This window comes from Jaculus jaculus, chromosome 3 (assembly GCF_020740685.1).
Source record: "Jaculus jaculus isolate mJacJac1 chromosome 3, mJacJac1.mat.Y.cur, whole genome shotgun sequence".
NCBI lineage: Eukaryota > Metazoa > Chordata > Mammalia > Rodentia > Dipodidae > Jaculus > Jaculus jaculus.
This window is the reverse complement of record NC_059104.1, coordinates 16,358,806-16,386,022: the sequence shown is the minus strand read 5'-3', so window position 1 is coordinate 16,386,022 and position 27,217 is coordinate 16,358,806. Positions and strand designations below refer to the sequence as shown.

The 27,217-nt window shown below is 45.2% G+C and overlaps 1 protein-coding gene and 1 non-coding gene across 4 annotated transcripts in view; both read left to right on the top strand.

The window, feature by feature from the left end:
- Nucleotides 1-27,217, top strand: part of Cldn10 (claudin 10) — a 122,849-nt gene that overhangs the window by 71,960 nt on the left and 23,672 nt on the right. The window contains exon 1 of one of the 3 annotated variants that reach the window (XM_004651048.2): nucleotides 22,831-23,094. The exons of the other annotated variants lie outside the window; for them this stretch is intronic. Within the exon in view, the coding sequence (XP_004651105.1) occupies nucleotides 22,875-23,094 (220 nt within the window). The 5' untranslated portion in view covers nucleotides 22,831-22,874. Of the gene's footprint in view, nucleotides 1-22,830; nucleotides 23,095-27,217 lie in introns of those variants that run through there. 3 annotated transcript variants of the gene reach the window in all.
- LOC123459664 lies at nucleotides 956-1,059 on the top strand. The gene has a single exon (XR_006636422.1). It is a non-coding gene; the product is annotated as a U6 spliceosomal RNA (small nuclear RNA).

Here is a 27,217-nt window from a genome sequence, read left to right as displayed (position 1 = left end):
GAGAGAGAGAGAGAATGGGCGCGCCAGGGCCTCCAGCCACTGCAAACGAACTCCAGACACGTGCACTCCCTTGTGCACCTGGCTAACGTGGGACCTGGGGAACCGAGCCTCGAACCGGGGTCCTTAGGCTTCACAGGCTAGCGCTTAACCACTAAGCCATCTCTCCAGCCCAAGATTAGTATACGTTTTCTTTTTTTTTTTATTAATTATTTATTTATTTATTTGAGAGGGACAGACACAGAGAGAAAGACAGATAGAGGCAGAGAGAGAGAATGGGCGCGCCAGGGCTTCCAGCCACTGCAAACAAACTCCAGACGTGTGCGCCCCCTTGTGCATCTGGCTAACGTGGGACCTGGGGAACCGAGCCTCGAACCGGGGTCCTTAGGCTTCACAGGCAAGCGCTTAACCGCTAAGCCATCTCTCCAGCCCAAGATTAGTATACGTTTTCTTGATGGGAAGTCAACAAGAACCCCAGGCATTATTCTCAGCTTCACTTAGTCACAAATCAGTGCCTCGGGGCTCCACCCTTCCTGGGGATTATCACTAAGTACTGATGCCTATCGTACTCCTTATGCGGTCAGAAGGGTGTGAGTTGGTTCTGCTCCGTGATTTCACTTGGGGCTGGCCCACACTCCCTCTCTGCCCACCACACGCAACTGCAGGGCCAGTGGATGCTCGCCTTGACATCCTCCTGTGCCTCTTCCTATCCTGATCAGAGATCTCATTTCGTCTCCTCTAGGGTAGAGCCTGGGTCAGCTGGGTCCAGTTTCCTGACTGCTCTTCCTCTGTACAGCCAATCTCCTTGTCCTGCTCTTCCCCCTTAGAGCAAATCCCTGGACCCCCTGGGAATCCACTTTTACAGGTTCCCTTAGAAGAGTGTTCTTAAACTCTGGTTGCTTCATAATTCCAACTGGTTATACTTCTAAAAACTTCCTCTAACAAAACAAACCAGATCATGCTCGCTTTGGCAGCACATATACTAAAATTGGAATGATACAGAGATTAGCATGGCCCCTGTGCAAGGATGACACACAAATTTGTGAAGCATTCCATATTTTTAAAAAAAAGAAACTAGATCAATCAACCACCAGAAAGTGTTTGAAAATAACTGTGTGAAAGTGATGGGCAAAAAAAGAGCCAAAGAGGGCTGGAGGGATGGCTTAGCAGTTAAGGTGTTTGCCTGCAAAGCCAAAGGACCCAGGTTCGATTCCCCAGGATCCATGTTAGCCAGATGCACAAGGGGGTGCACGTGTCTGGAGTTTGTTTGCAGTGGCTGGAGGCCCTGGCACGCTCATTCTCTCTCTCTCTCCCTCTTTCTCTGTCAAATAAATAAATATATATATTAAAAAGGGAGCCAAAGACACAAAGATATCTTTAAAACAATACCAATAAAAATAATTTGTTTATGTATTTATATGTGGTGTGAAAGTCAAGGCAAGACTGTCTGGGAAAAGGAGGACATTAGCGTGAGGGAGAGAGGAAGAAAAGGAAGATGACAAGGATGCACAAGGTCAAATGAATGACAGACTGAATAGAAATATCTTCAATTTATTTATTTATTTGAGAGTGACAGACAGAGAGAAAGACAGATAGAGGGAGAGAGAGAGAATGGGCGCGCCAGGGCTTCCAGCCTCTGAAAACGAACTCCAGACGCGTGCGCCCCCTTGTGCATCTGGCTAACGTGGGACCTGGGGAACCGAGCCTCGAACCGGGGTCCTTAGGCTTCACAGGCTAGCGCTTAACCACTAAGCCATCTCTCCAGCCCTAGAAATATCTTTATGAAACCCGTCAGTATATTACTAATACATACATAAATAAGGTGAAAGTATTTCCTGAAAAAAATACAGATTAAAAAAAGGATAATGATTATATGATTAGTTTTTGAATTTGTTTTCACATTCAGCTTTATTTTAGAGAGAGAATTGGTGTGCCAGGGCCTCAGCCACTGCAATGGAATTCCAGATGCTTGCACCATCTAGTGGGCATGTGCAGCCTTGCACTTGCCTCACCTTTATGCATCTGGCTTATGTGGGATCTGGAGAGTCAAACATGGGTCCTTAGCCTTTGCAGGCAAGTGCCTTAACCACTAAGTCATCTCTCCAGCCGAGGTTTTTTTTTTTTGTTTTTTTTTTTTAACATTTATTTATTTATTTGAGATTGAGAGAAAGAGGCAGATAGAGATGGGGGGAGAGAGAGAATGGTCATTCCAAGGCTTCCAGGCATTGCAAATGAATTCCAGACGCATGTGTCACATTGTGTGTCTGGCTTACGTGGATCCTAGAGAATTGGACATGGGTCCTTAGGCTTTGCAGGCAAGCGCCTTAACTGCTAAGCCATCTCTCCAGCCCACATTCAGGGTTTTTTTATTGAGACATTTGGGAATGCAGCATTGTTTCAATACAGCTCTGGAATGAATACTTGCCAGTCAGTACATGGTTTTACCTTCACTTACTGGCATGAAATGCACATTCTGAAATGCATTCCCTGGTCTGTTCAATGTTATGTTCTTTAATGTAAATTTACATTCTGAAATCAATTTGATTAGAAAGACAAGTCTCATTTTATAATAAAAGTTTTTAAAAGAATCTCCTAGGAACATGCATCTAGGAGAAAGCTATTGCATTATTTAAGGACATTTGTAGTATATAAAGGTAAATTGGTAACCAAAGCTATTTACAAAATGCACTCATTTCTTATTGAAGCTGCATTTTCTACCATCCCAGAATATTGTTGTAAGAACATTTACACATTCCTTGAATAACTTTATTTTATTTATTGTTATCATTATTATTTTGGTTTTCTGAGGTAGGGTCTCGTTCTAGCTCAGGCTGACCTGGAATTCACTATGTAATCTCAGGGTGGCCTCAAAATCAAAGCAATCCTCCTACCTCTGCCTCCTAAGTTCTGGGGTTAAAGGCATGCACCACCATGCCTGGTTACTTTGTTTTATTTTATTTTATTTTTTATTTTTGGAGAATGTCTGGAACTAAGACTACATTGGTAAGTTTGAATTAATTATACTTCTGATTGTACAGAAATATCTGATGTGAAGTACAAGGCTGTATCCAGCTTTCCAAGGATAATTTTTACCCTTTGGCAAATGTCTGTCTTTGAGAAATGCTTATCATTGAAATGTAGTAGGACATATATTATGTCAAAGGAGGGACCTCTCTTTAGTTGTCAGTGTGAACCAGCAAGAAATGCATGGCAGATACATTACATCTGTAGTAGTTGCTTTTCTTATTCCTGTACCAAATACCTAATAATAAAAATATTTAGGGCTGGAGAGATGGCTTAGCAGTTAAGGTGCTTGGCTGCAAAGCCTAAGACCCAGGTTCAATTCCCCAGGACCCACATAAGCCAGATGCACAAGGTGGTGCATGCATCTGGAGTTTATTGGCAGTGGCTGGAGGCTGGCATACCCATTCTCACTCTCCCTATCTGCCTCTCTCTCTCTCATAAGTAAATAAATAAAATATTTAACTAAAAGAAGAAATTTTAGGTGTTAGAGAGATGGTTTAGCAGTTAAAGCAAATGCCTATGAAGCCTAAGGACCTAGGTTTGATTCTCCAGGTTATATGTAAGCCAGATGCACATGGTGGTGCTTGTGTCTGGAGTTTGTTTGTAGTGGCTAGAGGCTGCCCATTCTCACATACTCCCTCTCTCTCTCTCTCTTTCTTCCTGTAGTAAATAAATAAAAAATATTTTTTTTAAAAAAAGAAGAAATTTCAGAGAGAGTTACTTAGCTTACAGTTTAAGATATATAGTCCACCATGGTGTGGAAACATTGAGGCAGCCAGATACACTGTGTCTACAGTCAGGAATCAGAGAGCAGATAGAACAAACGTGCCTCCAATGACTCACTTCCTCCAGGGAGACTCTACCTGCTAAACGCTCAGCAACCTTCCAAAACAGTGTCACCTGTGGGGACTAAGTGTTCAAGCACATGGGCCCATGGGTAATATTTCACATTCAAAATTACAGTGGTCTTTACAACATAAGACAAGCAAAACACTGAGTAAAAATGACGTGCTTGATAGTGGCTCTGCCTGGCAAATGAGAAACGGTGCTGGGAGTTGTAGCTCACATCCGTAGTCCCGGCATGCAAGAGGCTAAGGCAGAGAGATTGCTGTGAATTTGAGAACTGTTTAGGCTGTACAGTGAGTGCCAGTCAAATCTGGACTATAAAAAAAGGGGCGGGGGGGTGGCTGGAGAGATGGCTTAATGGTTAAGGTGCTTGTCTATGAAGCCTAAGGACCCATGTTTGATTCTCTAGATCCCACGTAAGCCAGATGCACAACGGTGAGGCAAGTGCAAGGTTGCATATGCCCACTAGGTGGTGCAAACATCTGGAGTTCAATTGCAGTGGCTAAGGCCCTGGCGTGCCAATTTTCTTTCTCTCTCTTTCTCTCTCTGAAAAAGCTGCAAAGCCAAAGGAACCAGGTTCTATTCCCCAGTACCCACATAAAGTCAGATGCACAAGGTGGTGCATGCACCTGGAGTTCATTTGCAGTGGCTAGATGCTATAGTGTGCCCATTCTCTCTCTATCTGCCTCTTTCTCTGTAGCTCTCTTTTTCTTTCTTTTTTTTTTTTTTAAAGTTTTTAATATAATTTTTATTTATTTACAAGCAGAGAGAGAGAGGGAAAAAAGATGGAGAGAATGGATGTGCCAGGGCCTCCAGCTGCTGTAAACAATCTCCAGATGCATGCACCACTTTATGCGTCTGGCTTTCCATGGGTCCTGGAGAATCAAATCCAGTTCATTGTGTAGCTCTCTTTTTCAAATAAGTAAATAAGTAAAATATTGAAAAATAATAAAATAAAAGGTTAGGGGGATAGTTCAGTTGGTAAAGTTCTTGCCTATCATGCAAAACTTCTGGATTTGATAGCCCTAACAGCATAAAACCAGGTGTAATGGCATGCTCCTGTAATGCCTGCATACGGGAGGTAGAGACAAAGATGATCAGACGCGTAATGTCATCCTTAGCTACATACTGAGTTCTGGGCTATCCTGGGCTAAGTGAGACCCTGTCTCATCAAGGAAAAGTAGAAATGTTAATTCTTTTTTAAAAAATATTTTATTTTTATTTATTTGACAGAGAAAGAGGGAAAGAGAGAGAGAGAGAGAGGGAGAGACAGAATGGGCACTCCAGGGCTTCCAGCCACTGCAAACGAACTTCAGATGCATGCGCCCCCTTGTGCATCTGACTAACATGGGTCCTGAAGAATTGAACCTGGGTCCTTTGGCTTTGCAGGCAAGTGCCTCCACCACTAAGCCATCCCTCCAGCCCTAGAAATGTTAATTCTTAATGTTGTTTATTTGCTATAAGCCTGTGATCTAACTTAACAGCCACTATATCAACTATGTAAAGATGATTTCTTTTCACGGGTGTGCACGCACATACACCTGTATGCATGGGGAGACCAAGAGACGACTTCAGTGGTTGCTCCTCAGACACCATCCACCTTCTTTGAGGCAGGGGTCTCTCACCTGGCTCCAAGCTTGCCAAGTCTGGTTGGCGGGTGACCCACTGTCTCAAGGACTTTCCTGTCTCTGCCTGCCAGCAACAGGCTTACAAGTGTGTGACACCACCACCCCTGAGATTTTTTTTTTTTAAGTTTATTTGTTATACACAGAGAGGAGAGAGAGAGAGAGAGAGAGAGAGAGAGAGAGAGAGAGGGAGAGAGAGAATGGATGCACTACTGCCTCAGATGAACTCCAGATGCATGTGCCACCCTGTGCATCTGGTTTATGTGGATCCTCAGGAATTGAACCTGGGTCCTCTGGCTTTGCAGGCAAATGCCTTACCATCTAAGCCAGCCCTCCAGCCCACATCTGAGATTGATTTTTATGTGGACTCTGGGAGTCAAACTCAGATCCTCATGTTTGTACAAGTGCTCCCAGCCTGATTATTTCACTGGAATATGCATGTACATACTTTAGATATTTAAGACAGTGAGGCAAGTTTATTTGGTTGGAGAGTATTCTGTCTTTACCATTGACATTGTCATTTATTAATCCTAAGTGACATGTTTTTGATTAGGACTAAAAGAGATGAAGTCGCTATGTTTCAAGGTTTTGGCGTCTAGTTCTTTGAGACGTGATGTGCTTAATAAAGTTTGTGCCAACAATGGGCTTAGGAAGTTCTCTGCAGTGGACGAGTGTGTGATTTGGGACACCAGGCAGGATGGCCACGTGGCCTGGTGGCCGAGGGCCATACCGAGAAGTCAGCAGCTGTGCATGCTAAGTCGGGCTCTGCCATTAACCCGTCCAGGGACCTTCTCAAAATAGCTTAATTCTGCCCATGAAAATAAACACAGGTGGCAAAGCCCTGGAGTAAAGGTGAAGGGAGCCAGGCCATAGGCGCAGAAGCAAGGCAAGCTCCTTCTTCGCTCTGCCTTTCTGTTCCAACTTGTGGGAGCAAGGAGGGATTTGGAAAGCCTGGACTGTAGGGTACTGCCCTTTGCTTCTAATTAAAACAGGCAAGTCTGAAGCGAGTGGAAATAGCTGAGAGAAACTGGGGCACAGTTGGAGTAAGAGGGGAGAAAACTCAAGCAAACTTGTTTTCGAGTTGAAAGAGAGATTTCCCCATGAGTGACTTTAACCCCTGTGTGTGTGTGTGTGTGTGTGTGTGTGTGTGTGTGTGTGTGTGTGTGTGCATGTATGTCTCTGTGTGTATGTGTGTGTTTGTGTGTGTCTGTGTGTGACTTCATCATCCTGTGATCACTCTGGCTCTGCATTGGAACCTGCTTCTCTCCTTGTGTTCTTTCCTTTCTCTCCCCTGTTCCTTCTTAGTTTTCCTTTGATGGAGCAGGAGAAGCAAGCTGTGCTCTGAACGCTTTGCTATTGGGTCCCCCTTGCATTTGAGCTCGCCAGTTGTAGGGACTCCTTTCAATCTGCTCCCTCCCTGCCCCCCAAACATACTCATTCATTTTTGTGAAGGGAAAAATTTGGCCAAGCAACTGCAGATTAACATCAAGGCAGTGGCAGACCTGGAGGAATGCATCAGGTTCATTAAGTGCCTTCCATTTCCACAGATTGTGTCCACATTTTATGATCAAAAAATAGGCAGGGGTTTGGGCAGATGGCTCAGCAGTAAGGTTCTTGCAAGCACAAGGAGCTGAGTTTGGACTCCCAGGACCTGGGTAAAATCTTGGCATGGTGATTTGTACCTGTAATCCCAATACTGTCAAGGTGGAGAGAGCAGAATCCTTTAAGCTTGCTGACTTGGTGGGCTCTGGGTTCAATACAAAACCCTATTTCAAAAAGGTGGAGAGCAACTGAGGAAGACACCTGACATCTGATTCTGGCCTCCACACACACCTGCACACCCATGTGTACCTATCCACGTATAATCACACACACAGTACTCTCAAGACCAAATTGATCTTATAATTTTCATATGTAATTATGGGACTCTAAGGGCTGGGAAGATGGTCCATCTTCAGCTTGCTTGGCCAGAAATAAAATATCACACAAGAGGTGTATATATACAGCAATCACTAAATAGCCCACAGGGGCTAGAGTCCAAGGTCTCAGTCAGTCACAATAACAGTCACACAATCACTAAAGAGCCACATTCACATTTGCCCAGGAGTGAGCAAAGCAAACACTAGCGTGTAAGGAAATCTGATACTCACCCTTCCCAGATGTCTTCTGTCCTGAGACCAAGATTTAGCCAGAACCTTCTGAAAAAGAATAGTGCCATTTAAACAGGTACGATTGTGGGTGTGCATGAGACCGTTTTCTTAACTTGGTTTGCCCCAAACAAATGAAATATAAGTGACTTAAAAGATTCTTTGACTGTGTGGGAAGATGTTATAAGAACAGGTGGCCTTCGTCTGTAAGTGGTTTCTCACATAGCTATTCCTTTATTATATTTATTTATTTATCTGTTTTTGCTTTTTCGAGGTAGGGTCTCACTCTAGCTCAGGCTGACCTGAAAATCACTCTGTAGTCTCAGGGTGGCCTCGAACTCATGGCAATCCTCCTACTCCTGCCTCCCGAGTGCTGGGATTAAAGGCGTGCGCCACCATGCCCTGCTTTATTTTATTTCTGACAGTTTTATTTTTGTTCATTTATTTATTTATTTATTTGAGAGTGACAGAGAGAGAGAAAGAGACAGAGAGAGAGAGAGAGATTGAGAACAGGTGTGCCAGGGCTTCCAGCCACTGCAAACGAACTCCAGACGCGTGTACCCCCTTGTGCATCTGGCTAACGTGGGTCCTGGGGAACCGAGCCTCGAACCTTAGGCTTCACAGGCAAGCGCTTAACCGCTAAGCCATCTCTCCAGCCCTATTTCTGACAGTTTTATACATATATAAAATGCATTTTGGACCCACTCCCTCCCTCATCTCATCCTCAATTACCCTCTCTCATCCCCCTCTCCTTCTCGCTAAACCTTTCTTCTTCCCACTTAATCTCCATCTAAATCATCCCTCCATTTAAAAGATATTTTTTTATTTAGTTATTTGCAAGGAGAGAGAGAGTTGGTGTGCCAGGGCCTCAAGGTGCTGCAAACAAAGTCCAAGTGCGTGTGCCACTTTGTGTATCCCGCTTCATGTGGGTACTGGAGAATCAAACCTGGGTCATTAGAGTCTGCAGGCAAGTGCCTTAACTGCTGAGCTCTCTCTCCAGCCCACTCAGTTAAATTAAGGTTGATCGTGAGTTGGAGGTTACCTACTGGCGAACAGGCAGCCCATCTGTGGCTGCCCCACTGGAGGGACATGACTTCCCTTGTCCCAGCAATCATTGGTGGCTGCTTAGCTTCTCTGGGAGGCGTGGGGGCTCTCATAATGAAATACTGACAGACTCAGTCTTGTGCAGCAAGCTGCAGCCCCCATGAGCTCATGAGTAGAATGGCCATGGCGTACCCAGAAGACTGCATTCCGCGGTCCCCCTTTTCATCTCACTGCTTTTATATTCTGCCTCCTCTTCCTCGAGGTTCCCTGAGCCTTGAAGAGTGTGGTTTAGATGCCATGTTTAGGGAAGAGCACATAGCAGTCACTTATTCTTGATAACTTTGTCACCTGCGCATCTCTGCACTAACCTTCACATAAAGAAACTTCTGGGATGGAGGCTTTGGGCAGTCCTATGGGAACAAACCGTGCTTAGAAGGCAGTTTAACATGGGGCGTGAAGAAAGCCAGTCAGCTGCTTTAGTTCCAGCTTGGTTCCTTTATGTCCTGCAATCAAAGGCTGTGGCGTCTTCAGCAGCAGGGTCTTAACCATGTCAGCTTTTGTGGGCAACCAAAAGCCATGGCAACAGGTCTCTGTAGCCTCCTTGACCACAAACCCATTAGGCAGGATCTCATCTCTTGTATTTTGAATTAGTATTGTATTGCTTGTGGAGTACCTTTACCCATCCATGTAGGGGAATTTTCATTTAAATAGATTTTGAATTAATATTTTCAATTGGCTTGCCAGGAAATAAGCTTCCATCTGGCTCATTCACATGTCCTTAGTTTTGGTTTATTTTCCCCACCACCATCTAGCTGGTAACTTATAGGTAACAAAGCAAGTCCCCCAAATAATCTGTCCGTAATGTGTGGTTCCATACTGTTTCCAGAGAACACAGGTTCCCTCTCTAGTCCTACAAGGAAAATAATTTTAAAAATTAACTGAGAAGTAAATGGAAGGCATTTTTACTGGAATTCGAGAGAGAAGGGTTAAGAAAACAACAGGGGAGGATTAGCTGACCATCTCAGCAGCTGCCGGGAGGAGAGGATGGGTTAGAGGGACAGTCACGCCGTCAGAAGTCAAGACCGCAAAGAGCAGTGGAAGTCTGTGAGAAGCTGTGTGGGGGTAGGTGGTCTTTACGGGGGGACAAAGCCTAAAGTGTTGGGGAAAGCAGCCTTAGGATTTTGGACAATAGGCAAAAAAAAGGAGATAGAAGGAAAGAGAGAAAAAAACCAAACAGGAAAGTTAGCTTTCTGGCTTAGAAGTGAGAAAGTGGCTCATCAGTGAGAATCTGTCAGCAAGTTCATTGAGGGAAGGACTTTGGAGGTATGTAAGCACATTCAGTAAGGGGCTCATCAATTCCCCCCCTCTTATCTCTGGGTGGCCTCGAACTCATGGTGATCCTCCTACCTCTGCCTCCCAAGTGCTGATTAAAGGCGTGTGCAACCACGTCTGGCTTTGTGTTTCTTTTTAAAATTTAATTAATTTTTTATTTTTATTTTTTACCATAAGCAGGGCTGGAGAGATGACTTAATGGTCAAGGCGCATGCCTGCAAAGCCTAAGGGCCCTGGTTCGATTCTCTAGGTCCCGCATAAGCCAGATGCACACTGGCGCCTGCGTCTGGAGTTAGTTTGCATGTCCATTCTCACTCTCTCTCTCCTTCCCTCTTTCTGTCTCTAATAAACAAATAAAAATAAAATCTTTTTTTTAAAGTCTACTTTAAAATTTTACCGTATGCATATTATAACAGGTTACACTCTTTTATCTCGTCGTCCCTGCTCCTGTTTCCCTAGGGGCCCTCCTCAGCGGGGTTATGGTATTCACTGTGGGGCCATGAAGACCTCAGTCAGTCCCGGGGTGGGAGGAGTGTGGGGACCATGCCTCAGAGTATTCCTACCCTCTCTGTGGTTCTTAAAAATCTTTCCTCCCCCTCCTCCACATCCCTGAAAGCTTAGAATATTTTGACCAGTGTATAATTCCATGCCCAACCCAAGGCCTGATGTCAAATTCAGATCCAATTCTTCAGTTACCAGTGGCGTACCAGGTGGGGCTCCAGAGCTAATGTGGGGCCCTCCTCAGTGATTTCCAAGACTGCTAATGTTTGACTAGTTGCCTAAAGAAAACTATCTGTAGTTCTATATACATACTTCCATATGTATATACAGATTAAAAGATCAAAATAGTGATTTGCAAATTAGATTATTTGCAGTATAAGTTGATAATACCTCATGTTCATAACAATCTTATAAGCTTAAAGTATTTATTTCTATCAAAAGAATGAAGATTAGACAATAGCGGATAGTTTTTGAGAATTTATGCCTATTGTTCCACACAATATTTTAAATCACTTATCCTTTTGACTAATAAAATGAAGTTCAGCAACTATGCATCAGATGCATATAATATACTCATTTCTGTAGTATCTGTGTTAATTGATTTGATCCTCTTAATCACATCTGGAAAGCCAGGGTTTGACCCATTGCTTTTCTCCTGCATGGAGCTCTAGAAACTTGGGGACAAGCAGAGCACCATTCAATTTGCTCAACCACATTTCATGGGCAGCTGCATTTACCATGTCAAAAAAAAAAAAAAAGCGCAATGTAATAATAATTGTACACACTAGAGGATTACATAGGTGGACAAATTGTATGGTGGCAAAGTAGCGGGCACAGGGCATAGTCATTGTCAGAAAGATTACTTCCAGGCATCGTAGAGGTGTGGCAGCTCTCATAATCACGGGCAAAGCATGGCATTCACCGCATTCTCTAGATCTTTCTATTCAATCTTTACAAACCCCAGATCAAACACAGAAACGGCTATTGCTCTGAACCACAAATAGGTGCGTCTCTTCCCTGTGCCATGTAGTCAGCCAGCAATCTGTTGACATGTCCTTTGTTTTTCATGTTACTATTCCAATTTATTTGTAGAGACGACAACCACACTATACTGAGCCACAAATCCTCCTTGTAAGTATCTTATCATCATGAATATATTTGTAGGAGAAATATGGCAGCTTTTAGCTTTTAAATATTACCCAAATCATGCTTGTAATTCCAAACTTTTTCCCACCACAATAGTCAGATAATGTTCAGTATTATACATTTTTGGGGATGAACATATACAAAATGCTTTGGTTAATACATTACTCCAACAGATACTTTATAATATAATATCCATTAAGAAGCCACTTTGGGGGCTGGAGAGATGGCTTAGCGGTTAAGGCGTTTGCCTGCAAAGCCAAAGGACCTGGGTTCGATTCCCCAGGACGCATGTAAACCAGATGCATATAGGGGCGCATATGTCTGGAGTTCATTTGCAGTGGCTGGAGGTCCTGGCATGCCCATTCTCTCTCTCTCTCCCTCTCTCTGCCTCTTTCTCTTTCTCTCTGTCTCAAAAATAAATAAATAAAAATAAAGTTAAACAAAAAAGAAGTCACTTTTGGCTCCCAGTTCTCCTCCTTTGAAATATTGACTTAAATAAAATCTAAAAGCACTTACTAGCACCTGCATTCCAAAACAACAAAATATGTACGTCATACCGCTTTGCAAATGACGTGAACTTACTGTATGTATGTTAACACAAAGTCAAGTAGACGTGAGTTCAGCTAGAAACGCGGCATCTGTGCTGGTTTCTGTCGGGAGCTGGCCTATGTGGCAGTCCATTGAAGGTGGAGATGGGACAGTTTCAGGGTCATGGCCACAGGTGGTCCCTGGATTTAGAAACTTACGCTCCAGTATCCAAGCTGCGTTCCAACCTCACGGAGGAAGGGGAGCCTTTTGAAATTGTGTACAAATCCATGTTACAGGACAGCGGAAGACCCTCGCCTGTTCTCTCCTTCACATTAAAATAACAGTAATGATGATGATGACCTTACTGTGTGTGGTTTCCGCACTCCAAGCCCTTCCCTTCTTTTCTTTCTTCTTCTCCTTCCCCTTCTCCTCCTCCTCTCTCCTCCATCTTCTCCTTCTTTTTCTTCTTCTTCTTTTTGTTTTGTTTTTTGAGGTAGGGTCTCGCTCTAGCCCAGGCTGACCTGGAATTCCCTATGTAGACTCAGGGTGGCATCGAACTCACGGCGATCCTCCTCCCTCTGCCTCCTGAGTGCTGGGATTAAAGCCGTGCACCACCACGCCCGGCTGAGTCTTACATCTTACAAGCAGTATTTTGCCTCGTTCTTGCTGTCTTATTTCACTTCAGCCTGTGCAGTGAACAGCTCTTGTCAAAGTCACTTTCTCTTCCTCCTGTAGCCATTGGCTGAGCACTACTGATGGCCCCATGATCCCTGTTGTGGTGGTTAATGTTGATTTTCAACTTGATAGAATCACCCAGGAGGCAAACCTCTGGGAGCGTCTATGCAGGGGGTTCTGGATTAGTAGGTTAACCGAGGTGAGATGACCTACCTTAACTATGGGTACGCCCCTTTCATATGCTTTGCGACTGCAGTCTCAGGCTAGATAAAGAGGAAAGAACCCAGTACTGGCAGTCCTGCCTGCTGCCTCACGGTGGCCCAGCTGCCTCAAACTCCTGCCCCGTGCCTTCCCCACCACGCCCGACCGGGACCTCAGACTGTGAGCCACAATAAGTCCTTCCTGAAGTTGCTCTGGCCAGGTGTTTTTGTCACAGCAACAAGAAAAGTGCCTAGTAGACTTCCTTAGATGCGTTTCCTCAAGTGGCCCCGGGACCCCGCCCTGAGCTTTCTCTTGCCCAGATGTGGCGGCATCTCACAATCTTTTGTCAGCTCTTCCTTATCTCCTTGACTGTGAGATGGGAGGTGGCCCTGGGCCTTCTTTATCTCACCCAGATCCTCGGATCTGGCTTGTCTCGCAGCCACAACTATAAGCAACCCCAAGATGCCATGTTCTGAAAGAAAGAAAAAGAAAAGAAAAGTTCCAGACCCAGACTGTGACCCAGTGAATCAGCGTGGCCCTGGGTCCGCTAACCAGCGGGTTAGTGAGCCTCCAATTCACCTATTGCAAAATCCACTCAGCCGCTGAAATGAAGGAAGGAGACTCAGCACCTGTTCAAATACTTCTGATTATGAAAGCAGTTTTCCTGGAAAACAAGAATTAAGTCAAGTTACCTAAAGTTATTACCTCTGGCACATTCATATGTGAGTGGTGTGCACGCACGTATGTGTGTTTGTATGGGCGTGTGGGAGCACGTGTGTGTCAGTGTGCACATGGAGGCCAGAGGTTGATGTCAGGGGTCTCTCTTGATTGCCTTTCATCTGAATCCATAATTCAGTTATTCGGCCATGCTAGCTAGCCAGCTTACACCAGGGATCCTCTGCTTTTGCCTCCCACCTAATGGGATGACTGGAGAGCCACCACACCTGCCCAGCCTTTACGTGGGTGCCGGTGGGGGGGGGGGGGTCTGAGCTCCAGGCCTCACACTTGCATAGCAAATGTTTTACCCATGAGCAATTTCCTCAGACCCTAGAATTGGAGTGTGTGTGTGTGTGTGTGTGTGTGTGTGTGTGTGTGTGTGTGTTCTTACACTAAGTAGGTAAGTAGTGAACGCTGCATATGAACCACAAAGAGTTGTCCTGGAAGATGCAATTTCTCTCCAAAGAGAACTTTAGGACTGAGCTGGCCCACCAACTTCTAGATAGGAACGTGACTGTCATTCCCTCCTTCCTTCCCATACAGTGGGAAAGAAAACATAATGTTTAATTCATAGACTTGAGGTCCAGCTACCTCCACCCCAGGTGCTGAGGATTAAGCCCAGGACCTCGCACATGCTAAGCAATTGCTGGGCCACTGAATTACATCCCCATCACTCATAGGCTGGTTATTCCATCATGGAAGTACTTAGAATGGCGACAGCTTCCTAAAAGAGACCACAGTTTGAAGACATAAAGGCAGGATTCCTGACGCGCTTATGGGTAAGTGTTTTGTAAGGTTAAAGCTGTATGTACTTATGACCCCCCAAATAATTAATTGCTTTTATTTTGAAATTTTAAGTCTGTTTTATCTTTTAAGGATTAATTTAAAAAATTTTAAATATTTTATTTATTTGTGAGCAGAGAAAAAGAGGCAGAGAGTGTGGACATGCCAAGGCTCCTTGTCTCTGCAAATGAACACCAGACACATGCACCATTTTGTGCATCTGGCTTTCCATGTGTACTGGGGAATTCAATCAGGGCCAGCAGGCTTTGCAAACAGGTACTTTTGACTACTAAACCATCTCCATAGCTCTAATTTTAAATTTTTGATAATTTTCTCCATCAACTAGATAGTAAGTCTGAGACTCCTAATTAGCTCCCAATGCACTGAAAAATCAGGGAAGGGTGGGGGAAAGTCACTTTATTTGGCAAGAGGCACTAGAACATGCTGCCTCCTGCCTTTCATACTTTATGATAGGGAAAACTGAGGACTGTATAGAAATTCTCTGTTTTCCCTACGGTCCTCCACCACCTTCTGACTTTCCATCTCTATTTTTGTTGTTAATTGTGAACTTAACTGTATGAACATATCACATATTGGTCATATTCCCATCAGGTTATCGTCTTATATCCCCTCTCTTCTCCCCCATTCCACTGAGGTCCCTCAGTGGAGTTACTGTTATTCACTGAGGGTCATGAATGCATCAGTTAGTTTGGGGGGCACAGTTCTTCAGGATACTCCTTCCCACTCTGTGGCTCATAGAATCTTTCTGCTCTCTCTTCTGCAATGTTCCCTTAAGCCTTGGCAGTCATGTTGTACATCTCCTTCAGTGTTGAGCTCCTTGTATCCTCTGAATTTCTGCTTTAATGAGTTTTGAGTGTCCTCACTGTCTATCACCGTCTCCCTGGATGAGGTTGTGAGGCTAGCAGTGAGAGCAGCACTCATGTTTAAATCGCCTCTTACTGTAATATCTCCTGGGTCCTGGATGTGATAAGAGATGGCTCATCTCCTACTAGGCAATTGGCTATCCTTTCCATTTCTTTATCTTTGTTTCTCAGCCCTTTTTGTCCTTTGCACATTGGTTACTTCTCTGTCTTCTAGTTGTTTGCCTCTTTAAATTTAGTTTGACTTCTACTTCTCCTCTCTTCCCTTCAGACCTGCCCTCGGCCCTGGTAGGCTTGTTTCCCCTGCATGGATCTCTTTGGCTTCTCTGGGTCCTGGCTCCCTTCCCTCTGCTCTAGCTCTTGGCACTAGCCTGTCTCCCCCGCCCTCTCTCTCTCTTTGGCTGAATACTTTCAAATTTGCCTTTTTATCTTAAAATTTGTAATGCATTCATCCATACGCACTCACTGCATGGGAGGCTAACTCAGATGGGTACCATTTTATGGAAAATATAATTAGATAGCTTTAAAAAGAAGCAGAGAAGTCAACAAACTTCAGTGAACTCAATACCATCCAGTATGCATGAATATCTACCACGCTGCAGACATTGTGTACATTGTCTTTATTCCTCACCATACCTTTGGAAGAAGCTATCTGTTACTCCTGTTCCACAGTTAAAGATGCAATGCTGACCAAGAGTCAGCGACCTGCCTGAGACCACGCAGAGCCAGAGTTACCCTTGGTGTCTCCCATCTTTTCTCTGACTACTGTATCATCCAGCTTCATATGTAAATCAAACCACCATGCTCTATACCACATTTACAATGTTAAGAGGGGAGAATGGGGCTGGGGAGATGGTTCAGAGGATAAAGAGCTCACCTCTCAAGCCTGCGTACCTGAGTTTGAGGCCACCTGGACCCCATGTTAAAAAAGTTAGAAGTAGCCGGGCGTGGTGGCACACACCTTTAATCCCAGCACTGGGAGGCAGAGGTAGGAGGATCGCCGTGAGTTCAAGGCCACCCTGAGACTCCATAGTGAATTCCAGGTCAGCCTGGGCTAGAGTGAGACCCTACCTCGAAAAACCAAAAACAACACCCCCCCCCAAAAAAAAGTGAGAAGTGCTGGGCTTGGTAGTGCCCACTTTTAGTCCCAGAACTCAGGAGCAAAGGTAAGAGGATTGCTGTGAGTTTGAGGCCAACCTGGGACTACCTAGTGGTTTCAGGTCAGCCTGGGCTAGAGTAAAACTCTACCTCAAAAAAAAAAAAAAACCCAAATAAATAAATAAACAAACACAATGTCAGAAGCGATGGCGGGCTTCTGAAATGCCAGCATGCCAATTGCAAGATGGGAGGCAGAAAGAGGAGAATTTCCTGGAAGTCTGTGCAGTGAGCCCAGCAAAGAACCAAAAGTTGTCCTCCGTACGTGTGCTGTGGAATGCACACACACACACACACACGCAGGAAAAGAAAGTGAAGATGACATGGACAGATGTACACAGGCTTCCTGCACGCATCCACACCTGTGAGTACACCTTATGTAAGCACAGAAAACACAGCAGCAAGATTGCCAGTGAAAACTCCTGCTTCTGTCCTGGTTGAGATTGTCAGCGTATGATTAATTGGCTTGAATCTCAGAGACTTTTAGAGTTGGAAGTCGCCTGGGAGGCCGTTTGAAATAACTTCTCTCTTTGACTAACGAGGCAGTCCTAACTCAGGGGAATGAAATGACTTGCCCCAAAATGAAGATGGACTCACTATTCCAACTTGGGTCAAAGAGTTGAATCAACACTCACCCATCAGATACTGATTGACCAACAAAGCATATGAGTCCCTCTTCAAGCTTGAAAGTTATCAGCATTGCACAGTGAGATTCATTTCAGGCTGAAAGGGTGTTGAGCTGGTATGCTTAGGATATGCAACAAAGTGAGCATGTGTGCATGAGAGAGAGAGGAATTGTGAACAAGAGAAAGAGAGAACTGTGAAGCACTAATAAGAGTAAGTTTTCAAGTCGAGTGCAGTTGTGCACGCCTTTAATCCCAGCACTCAGGAGGCAGAGGTAGGAGGATCGCCATGAGTTCGGGGCCACCCTGAGACTCTATAGTGAATTCTAGGTCAGCCTGAGCTAGAGTGAGACCCTACCCCGAAAAACCAGAAAAGAAAAAGAGTATGTTTTCAGAGATTAGGAGAGAAGTCGGGGGGGGGGGGGGAGAGCAGTTGCTGTGCAGTCATGAAGCTCTGAGTTCAGATCCCCAGCACCCACATAAAGCCAGATGCAGTAGCGTTGGACTGTCATCCCAATGCTCCTATGGAGAGGGGAGAGGTGGAGAGAGGGAGTTCCCAGGAGGCTCATGGGCCAGGTAGCCTGGAAAACACAACAATAAAAAACAAGGAGACCCTGCCTGGGACAAGGTGACTACCTCTGCCACTCTGTGGCTCTTAAACTGAGTCGATTCCAAATGGTCTAGAATTCACGTAGAACACTGAGATAGAGTAATGATGTTAGGCACACATGGAAGGGTATGGAACACACATGTATATTTTACTCTCTTCGTTTTGGCCTTAGTCTTCCGTGACACAGTGTAACAATATACTCTTAGGCAGATGTTTTTCTAGATAACCCCATTTTCTCCAGGGCTTCACTTTCTGCCCACTTGAGGAGCAGTGGATATACCACCTCACTGGGATCTAGGCAGCAGCTAATGTATACTGAAACCAAATGTGATGCTCAGGAAATCTCTGAGCTGTGCTGAAAGGCACAGCTGTGTCCTTTGGCAGGCGGGTTCAATCTCAAGGAAAGAATTTCTGTAAATCTCTTGTTCAGTTGGCCAAACTGGTTTTCCCTCTGATTGAACAATCCTGAATCAATGAAAATAAAAGTGGAAAAGTGGAAATAATATATTTCAGGGTATACAATACCTTCAAGTAAAACTTGTTAACTTATGGGTTGACCAGTGCATTTTTTTTTTTTTTTGCAGTAGAAAAGCGTACTACAACTTTCTGTGATGTCCACTTATGATCAATTAAAAAGTATTTAAAAAATATGTTACATAGACTAATTCAGAGAAAACTGCTTTCTTGACATATGAGATTATTTTATTTTATTTTTTAAAATATTATTTATTTATTTGAGAGAGAGAGAGAAAGAGAGAGAGAGAATGGGCACTCCAGGGCCTCCAGCCACTGTGAATACTAACTCCAGATGTGCATCTGGCTTTTGTGGGTCCTGGAGATTCAAACAGGGGTCCTCTGGTTTTGCAGCAGATGCCTTAACGGCTAGGCTATCTCTCCAGCCCCATATGAGCATTTATACTGATGTTAAGAATAGTGTGTTATGATTGGTTAAATAAATTTCAGCGAATTGAATTCTAAAGAAAATAAGGAAGCAGTTGAAAGGCACTCCCTGTAAAGGTTACTTGGGACTGCCTAATCTTAAAGTGAAACAAGCCCTTTACCTTTCTTTTAAAATATGTTTTCTATGTGGCCTGTTTTCTTTGTCTAGAAACCTTAAATGTCACACTATTATAACTTTAGGATTCTTCTGGCTAAATTGGTTTGAAAAAGCTTAAGAGAGAAGATATTATAAAATGAATGTTTGATTCATCAGATAATATCCTTTAGGTATGAAAGAAAGGTAATAATTTTTATTCTTTGGTTAGGCACTTGTGGGCTCTAAAATATAACTGTTTAGAGTAAATATGTTGAGCAAAGTTTAACATTGCCCCATCTTGTAGTAAGGACAAAGGATAAAAGAAAGAGATACCAATCAAGTTCACAGGCGTGACGACCGTAGTCTGCTCTCGTTGGCAAGAGAATTAACACCTCCTCCAGTCTGAAGCTCTGGACTGTTCTTGGCACTTCCATCTCATGTTAACTTGAAATTCTATGTTTCCACATCAGTTACCATAGAATGTTTCTTCTGATTTTGTAATATTTTTTTCCTCTAACATACCACCAGTTAGGCCAAACTCTTCTTCATTTGGACCTTATGGTCCTTGGCTTGCCTATGCATTGGAAGTTTTGGAAATCCTGCCACCAGGGTCACCCCAGAGATTTTGGCTTCATTTGGTGGGTGGTACAGGAGGATAGGGCTACGGGGTGTGTGGAACTATTTCTTGGAGTTCAGAATTTGTTTCCTGTAGAAGAAGGTATGTGTACTTTTCTAAGTACTATAGACAGAAGTGATTTACATATTAAATAAATTTTTGGACTGGTCTAAAAGCTGAAAGCTTCCTGCCTCCCCACAGTTCTTTCTTTAAAATCACAGTGTGCCTTTGGATCCAAACAGGAGAATTTATAATCAATCACTTTATAAGTTCTACATGTCAGAATTATAAACTTTTGGGGGGGGGGAGTTTCAAGGAAGGGTCTCACTCTACCTCAGGATGACCTGGAATTCATTAGTCTCAGGGTGGCCTCGATCTCACGGTGATCCTCCCACCTCTGCCTCCCGAGTGCTGGGATTAAAGGCGTGAGCCACCATGCCCAGTTTATAAACATTTTTTTTTTTTTAATCAAAAGTGAATCAGGATCTGGTCAATCTGGGCTGGGCTAGAGAGAGACCTTACCTCAAAAAAAAAAAAAAAGTAAATCAGCCAGGCGTGATGGCGCACGCCTTTAATCCCAGCACTCGAGAGGCAGAGGTAGGAGGATCACCATAAGTTCGAGGCCACCCTGAGACTACATAGTGAATTCCAGGTCAGCCTGGGCCAGAGTGAGACCTTACCTCAAAACAAACAAACAAACAAACAAACAAACAAACAAACAAAAAGTAAATCAGTGTTCTGTGTAATAAGAACAATAAATCATCGAAAATTTAGCAAGTATCTACCACGAGCATCACAAAGCAAATAAGGAGACTATCAAACAAGGACAAAAAAAAAAATTAAAATACTTAGCAGGGCATGGTGGCGCACGTCTTTAATCCCAGCACTTTGGGGGCAGAGGTAGGAGGATCGCTTGTGAGCTCAAGGCCAGGCTGAGACTACATAATGAATTCCAAATCAGTCTGGGCTAGAGCGAGACCTTACCTTAAAAACCCCAAATGAATAAACAAATAAAATAAAATATTTTTAGTAATAATTTTTAGGAAACTCCATAGGGAATGTGAAATTTGATAAATGTTGTTTTCCAAACACAAAATTTGATCGTGAATAGATGGTTCAAAAAGAAAAACAGGGCTGGAGAGTTAGCAGTTAAGGTGTTTGCCTGCATAGCCCAATGACCAGGGTTTGATTGCGCAGCACTCAATAAAGCCAGACGCAGTGGCGTGTGCATCTGGAGTTTGTTTGCAGCAGCTAGAGGCCCTGGCATGCACACACTCTCCTGCCTCTCTCTCTCTCTGCTTGCAAATAAATAAGAATATTTTTAAAAGAAAACTAAAAACAGCATAGATTAAATTATAGTGGAGGGCTGGAGAGATGGCTTAGCGGTTAAGCACTTGCCTGTGAAGCCTAAGGACCCCAGTTCGAGGCTCGGTTCCCCAGGTCCCACGTTAGCCAGATGCACAAGGGGGCGCACGCGTCTGGAGTTCGTTTGCAGAGACTGGAAGCCCTGGCGCGCCCATTCTCTCTCTCTCCCTCTATCTGTCTTTCTTTCTCTCTGTGTCTGTCGCTCTCAAATAAAAAAAAAAAATTATAGTGGAAAATAAGTGCCTCCTAAACATTGGTTTTCAAATGGATCCACCTGTGAATCCAAAGTAACATACCAGGAAAAGTTGGATAGGAGTCCAAAACAGCCAGGTAACTATGACTACCTCGGACAGGAAAGCCAGTCTCACCCTCGGCTCTATTCCCATAGCCACGAGATCCAAACACAGCACCTACCTGTTGCGATGCCGCCCTGACAGTGGGTCTTACTATGTGTTCTGTCAGAGCCCAGATTCCAGAACTGGGGATAAATGGAAAAGGGAAAGATTTGAGCTCAGTACGGAAAATCTTCCCCAAAGGGCTGCCAAAACAAAACAAAAACACCAACCAAGCACAATGAATGTGTCGCCATGTGCTAAACACTTGGCCCTGAAGTGTCAAACATTGGCCAAGAGACGGTCGGAATAGTTCAGACGAGTGGAACGTGTCCCAGTGGTCTCCCATAGTCCAGACGTGAGTTCTGGTCACTCTGTTATCCAATGCTGTTCTTTTCTCCATGGTCACTTCAAATTTCATTCTGTACTCATTTGATTAAGACAAAAAAAAAAAATAATAAAACAGCAACCAAGGCAGTTAAATTCTTCACCGTGAACCGGAGTAGCCATGCAGGGAGGTTGTGAAACCCAGCGCCCCGAGACCAGTTTTTCTGTAGCAGACTCATTTATAGGCTTTAGACCTTTGGTTACTTTTGGCAAGGAGTAACAGATCGTGAAAGGTCATTCCAAGAACTGCGAGAACTTTAAGGTGGACAAATAAAAGCCCGGCACCAAAGCCAGCCTCCTCCTTCTCTCCCTGGTGCTCACACTTGTGACCTCTGGAGCTGAAAGCACACCTTGAGCTTTATGTGTATCTTGGAACAGCAGTAAAAGGATGAAGGAACGAAGAGTTTTATTTTTAATTAGGCAGGAACGGTGGAGATGCTAAAAAAAAAAAAAAAGAAAAAAAGAAAAAGTCAAACAAGAGACAAAGCAAAGTTTCTCCACTGTGTCAGAATCTCCATTTCATGAGCAAACTCCCCAAAACTGGGACCGTGGACCCTGACGCCAATGCACGCCCTATGCAATGGGAGCTGGGCTAGATCATCTGCTACTTGGAAGTTAGGCCTGAGCCACGCAGATGTCTTGACAAGGACTGTCCGCATAGCACCTGGCCAGAAAAAGAAGAATTTTTAAACAGAGAGCGGCAGAACGCTGAGGGCAGGGCCGGTGTCAAGTCCAGAACCGGCTAGGTGCGCTCCTGCCTTCATGCAAACCAGCGCGCACACAGACCTTCGGCGTGACCAGGCCGTGTCCTTTCGGGTCACACACACACAGGCTCTTTCTGCCCAGCTTTCACAAGGCACTCAGCGGACCGGGCAATTTGTCGTGAGTAGGGGAGGGGCAAGAGTGAGGTTGGCATCTGGGGTGGCAGAGAAGGGTGGGGGACGCCGGAGGATGTCCACATCTGGTTGCCAGTTTGTCCCTGGGCCGCCCCAATTAAAAAAAAAGAAAAACCCTTATCCACCCCGATCGATCGGAGGACTTGGGACGCAGGCTCTCTTTCCTTCCGACCACGGGCTGCGTGGGGAGCCAAGCGGCTCCAAACAGAACTCAGGCGGCGAGGGCAGTGTGAAGGCCGGTGGCGGGGCGGCGCGCGCCCCCTAGCGCACAGCGGCGTGCCCAGCAGGTGCCAGGCGAGGGGCGGAGGCGACGGCCGGCCGGGGGCGGAGCCGCGGGGCCAGGCGGGCGCGCGCGGGGGTCGCGGTGCCCAGCGGGAGCTTCGAGGAGCGCGGCTGCAGCGGGCGGCATGGCGAACACGGCCTCGGAGATCGTCGCCTTTATGGTCTCCATCTCTGGTTGGGTGCTGGTGTCCTCCACGCTGCCCACCGACTACTGGAAGGTGTCCACCATCGATGGCACGGTCATCACCACCGCCACCTATTTTGCCAACCTGTGGAAGATATGCGTGACCGATTCCACGGGCGTCGCCAACTGCAAAGAGTTCCCCTCCATGCTGGCGCTGGACGGTCGGAAATCCCCCCCCCCCCCCGCTTCTTGTCCCCTGTCCCCTCACCTCATCTCACTCCCCCACCCCCAATCCTGTCTGTCCCTCACTGGTCAGCTCGTGGGCGCGTCCTCTGGGCCCCAGAACCCCTGGTGGGACATCCTGGGTGGGCATCGAGGAAGGGTCCTCGGTGTCCACTATCTGCAGATGGTTGTCCCTCCTCTCCCCTGCCCTCCCCCAGCTAAGGACCCCAGGTGGACACTCCAGGGTGGGGTGACTGCCAGGCGTCAGGGTGACCTGATGTGTGGCTCACGCCTGTCTGTCGGGGACCGTGAGAACGCAGGGCTCTCCCCCACAACCAAAGGCTGCTTGGATGAAAATGGCATCACAGCGAATATTTGTCTTGGTCGCCCTTTAGCTGTCTCCTTGGCTCTTTGAAAAGTAGACACCGGGGACTGGGACTCCAGCTCAGTGAATAACGCGCTTGCTTTGTGCACCCTGGGCTCTAACACTAAAAAAAGAAAAAGAAAAGAAAAAAGAGTAGGCACAGAGTAAAAACAAAAGAAACATATTGCGGGGTTTTTAATGTTGTTGTTGGTTGGTCTCTTTCTTTTCAAACCTCTCTTATAAACTTGGCCATTTACCTTTTAATACTTCTGAGTTTAGGGGGTAGGGGAATAGCTCTTACCCAAATAGGGTTGTAAGAGGGTCGGGGGAGAATTGAGAATTGAGAATTTCGAATTTCGTGCAGGGACTAACAAGTGCGCACCCACAAGCCTCTGGGTTTGCCTCCCCCCTGGCTCTTGTACAGATGTTCAACCCTCAGATATTCACATAGGAAACCGTCTCTGTTGAGTTTCCAGAGAAGAATTGGATTAGCAGCCTTAGCCATGATTCCTCGAGTCTATCTAGGATCTTTTCTTCCAGGATTTTACAAGCGACTAGATGGATCTTGGCAGAAACTTAAGAAGAGTCCTTTATTTTTACTCCTAGATTTGAGGTGTTTTGCTTTCCTTCATGATTCCTCCTGTAACTTTTTTTTTTTTATTTGCATAGCTGGGTAAATAAATGAAGACTCGATTTCCCCTAGACAGTGCTTGCCACGGGAAAGCAAACTGTTGCTCAATGTGGCGTTGGATGGAACCTGGTGTATGGGGTTAAGGTGGCCAACTTTGGAAGGGTGGTGCTTGTGTAAAGTAAGTAGCCGGAACACTGTTTGTTCCCCGTGTATTGCTGTGGAATTGTCTGTGCTCTGTGGGAGCGCATGTTCGGCTAGAACAGGTAAGCTCTTGTTCCTGTGGTTTACATTTGGGGACATGGGAACGACAATGACTGTCCCGGGTACTTTCTTTTGTTTGTAACTCTGACCTTGCCTGATACAACAAGCCAGAAAGGTGCACTTCTTTCTATGCGACAGCTGGCGGAGAGAGAGAGAGAGAGAGAGAGAGAGAGACAGACAGACAGAGACAGAGACAGCAGGGGAGAGAGAAGTGCTCCTTGAAGATTTTTTCAGTCCAATACAGTATAGTGGGGTTTCCATGCGATGTGACGAGGAAATGATTTTTTTTTTTTTTTTTGGAAACATAATGATGTGCTGTGCAGTGTGTTTTAATGAATGCCATCTTGGCAAGTTGGTACAGATGGAAATGACTTCTTCGCTGCATAGTATTCATTAGTCTGGATAAACTGGTTTACTCAAACCATGAGCCCTTGTGGACCTTGGACCTCTTCCAGCCGCTGTTCGCTGTTATTAGCGCCTTACTGAAATTCTCCCTCTTTTCCTCTTTGTGCGCATGTCATGTTTCTGAAGACTGTTCCACCGAGCGCAGGCAGTGCCGTAGCAATGGGACGTCCATTTTCACACTCACCTCACACCACCAAAGCGCATGCCACCGACAGCTCTGGCTTGTTCATCCAGTATTATAGTTGGCAGTCCTGATCTTCCTGTCATTTTTAGTTGGAATTCCCCTTATTCTTGGCAATTTTGATCATGCTCACATGAATTTATTGACCATTTCTTTATCTTTTCTGTTCACAGACTGTGTCCGAAGTGCTGTTGCTTTTTCTTGGTTCAAATGATTTGTGGATTTCTGATTCTTCGTCTATGTTGTAATCTGTGACATTGCTTGTCGTTTCCATTCACTCTGTCCCTTTCCATTTACTATGTCCCTTGTCATAAAGAATTTTGAAAGTGGGCTAGAGGGATGGCTTGGCAGTTAAGGCGCTTGCCTGCAAAGCCAAAGGACCCAGAGTCAATTCCCCAGGACCCACGTTAGCCAGATGCACAAGGTGGCACATGTGCCTGGAGCTCATTTGCAGTGTGGCTGGAGGCCCTGGCACACTCATCCTCTCTCTCTTTCTCTCTCTCTCCCTCCCTCCCTCCCTCTTTTTCTCTGTCATATAAATAAAGAAAAAGAAAATTAGAAAAAGAATTTTGAACTAGTGATATAATTAAAGCCACCTGTCTGTCCCTTCATTGATGACTGTCCCTTTTGTGACTTGAGATCATTTCCTGCCTAACTTTCAGGTCACATCACTACATTTTCACATGTTCAGGCATTGGTTCTCCAACATGCCAGTGGAACTTTCTAGAGCAGGACTTCTCTCTCTGCCTTCTCCCTGCCTGAGATTTCCGGGACAGATGCACCTATTAGCTGCTGGTCCCGATGTCGCTGTGCTTGCAGTAAGAGAACGCGTCTTACTTGGGCTCTGGGTACCCTAGACCTGGGCACTCCAGTTCTTCCCTAGAACCGGGCATGGGCTCTGATTGGAGAGAAAACCCAATAAGGGAGAGAGAAGGGTCAACACTCTTGATGTCTTTTTTTTTAAAAAAAAATTATTTTATTTATTTGAGAGACAGAGAGAGAGAGAGAAAGAGGCAGAGAGAGAGAGAGAGAGAGAATGGGTGTGCCAGGGCCTTCAGCCACTGCAAACGAACTCCAGACACATGCGCCACCTTGTGCATCTGGCTTATGTGGGTCCTGGGGAATTGAACCTGGGACCTTTGGCTTTGCAGGCAAGTGCCTGAACTTCTAAGCCATCTCTCCAGCCCTCTTGATGTCTTTTTAAGCAATATTTTTATTTCTTTGTAAGCAGAGAGAAAGAAGAGAGAGAGAGAGAGAGAAAGAGAGAGAGAAAATGTGTCCCTCAGGGCTTCTTGCTGCTGCAAATGAACTCCGGATGCATGTGCCCCTTTGTGCATCTGGATTTACATAGATATTGGGGAATTGAACCTGGTTCATTAGGCTTTAACCACTGAGGCATCTCTTCAGCCCTTTTGATATCTTGAGCTAGGTGGGCAAACAAGCCTCTTGGCTACAGAGGATCATGATGGAGCCATTGGAGGGATTTCCTATGAGAGGTCAGTGCTCAGATTTCTCCCCTCAAGGAGGTATGATTACTACTCCAGCGTTCCCTATAAGGAAAAGGAGGCATGGCAAAGCTAACTGCGTAGATGCCGCGAATGGAACGGTCACTTCTGCTGAGAATCAGTTTTAGTATTGAGGGGAAGCTTCAGTGGGCTTCTTGCTCCTCACAATAAACTCTCCTCATCGAGTGCGTCCTGTGAGATAGGTGCCATATCCCCATTTTCCAGATGAGAAAATAGAGACTCAGAGACGACTGAGGTCATCGAAGCCACACTGACAGCATGTAGGAGCACCAGACCTAAAACTCCACACCTCCCAGCCGCCCATTACCCTTTACAGAGTTGACAAAGCTACCAGTAAAAGAAAAGCTCATTCATTTTTCCCCCTTTAAAACCAGCAACTAGCTATGGCTCTACTAGAAAACTGTCTCCACCAAGTGGATGCTTGCAGTGTGTGTGTGTGTGTGTGTGTGTGTGTGTGTGTGTGTGTGCGCGCACTGATTTCTCATTGAAAAGAAACGCATCATTTAAAACACTCTTAACTTTTTAAAAATTTATTTATTTATTTATTTGAGAGCGACAGACACAGAGAGAAAGACAGATAGAGAGGGAGAGAGAGAGAGAATGGGCGCGCCAGGGCCTCCAGCCTCTGCAAACGAACTCCAGACGCGTGCACCCCCTTGTGCATCTGGCTAACGTGGGACCTGGGGAACCGAGCCTCGAACCGGGGTCCTTAGGCTTCACAGGCAAGCGCTTAAACGCTAAACCATCTCTCCAG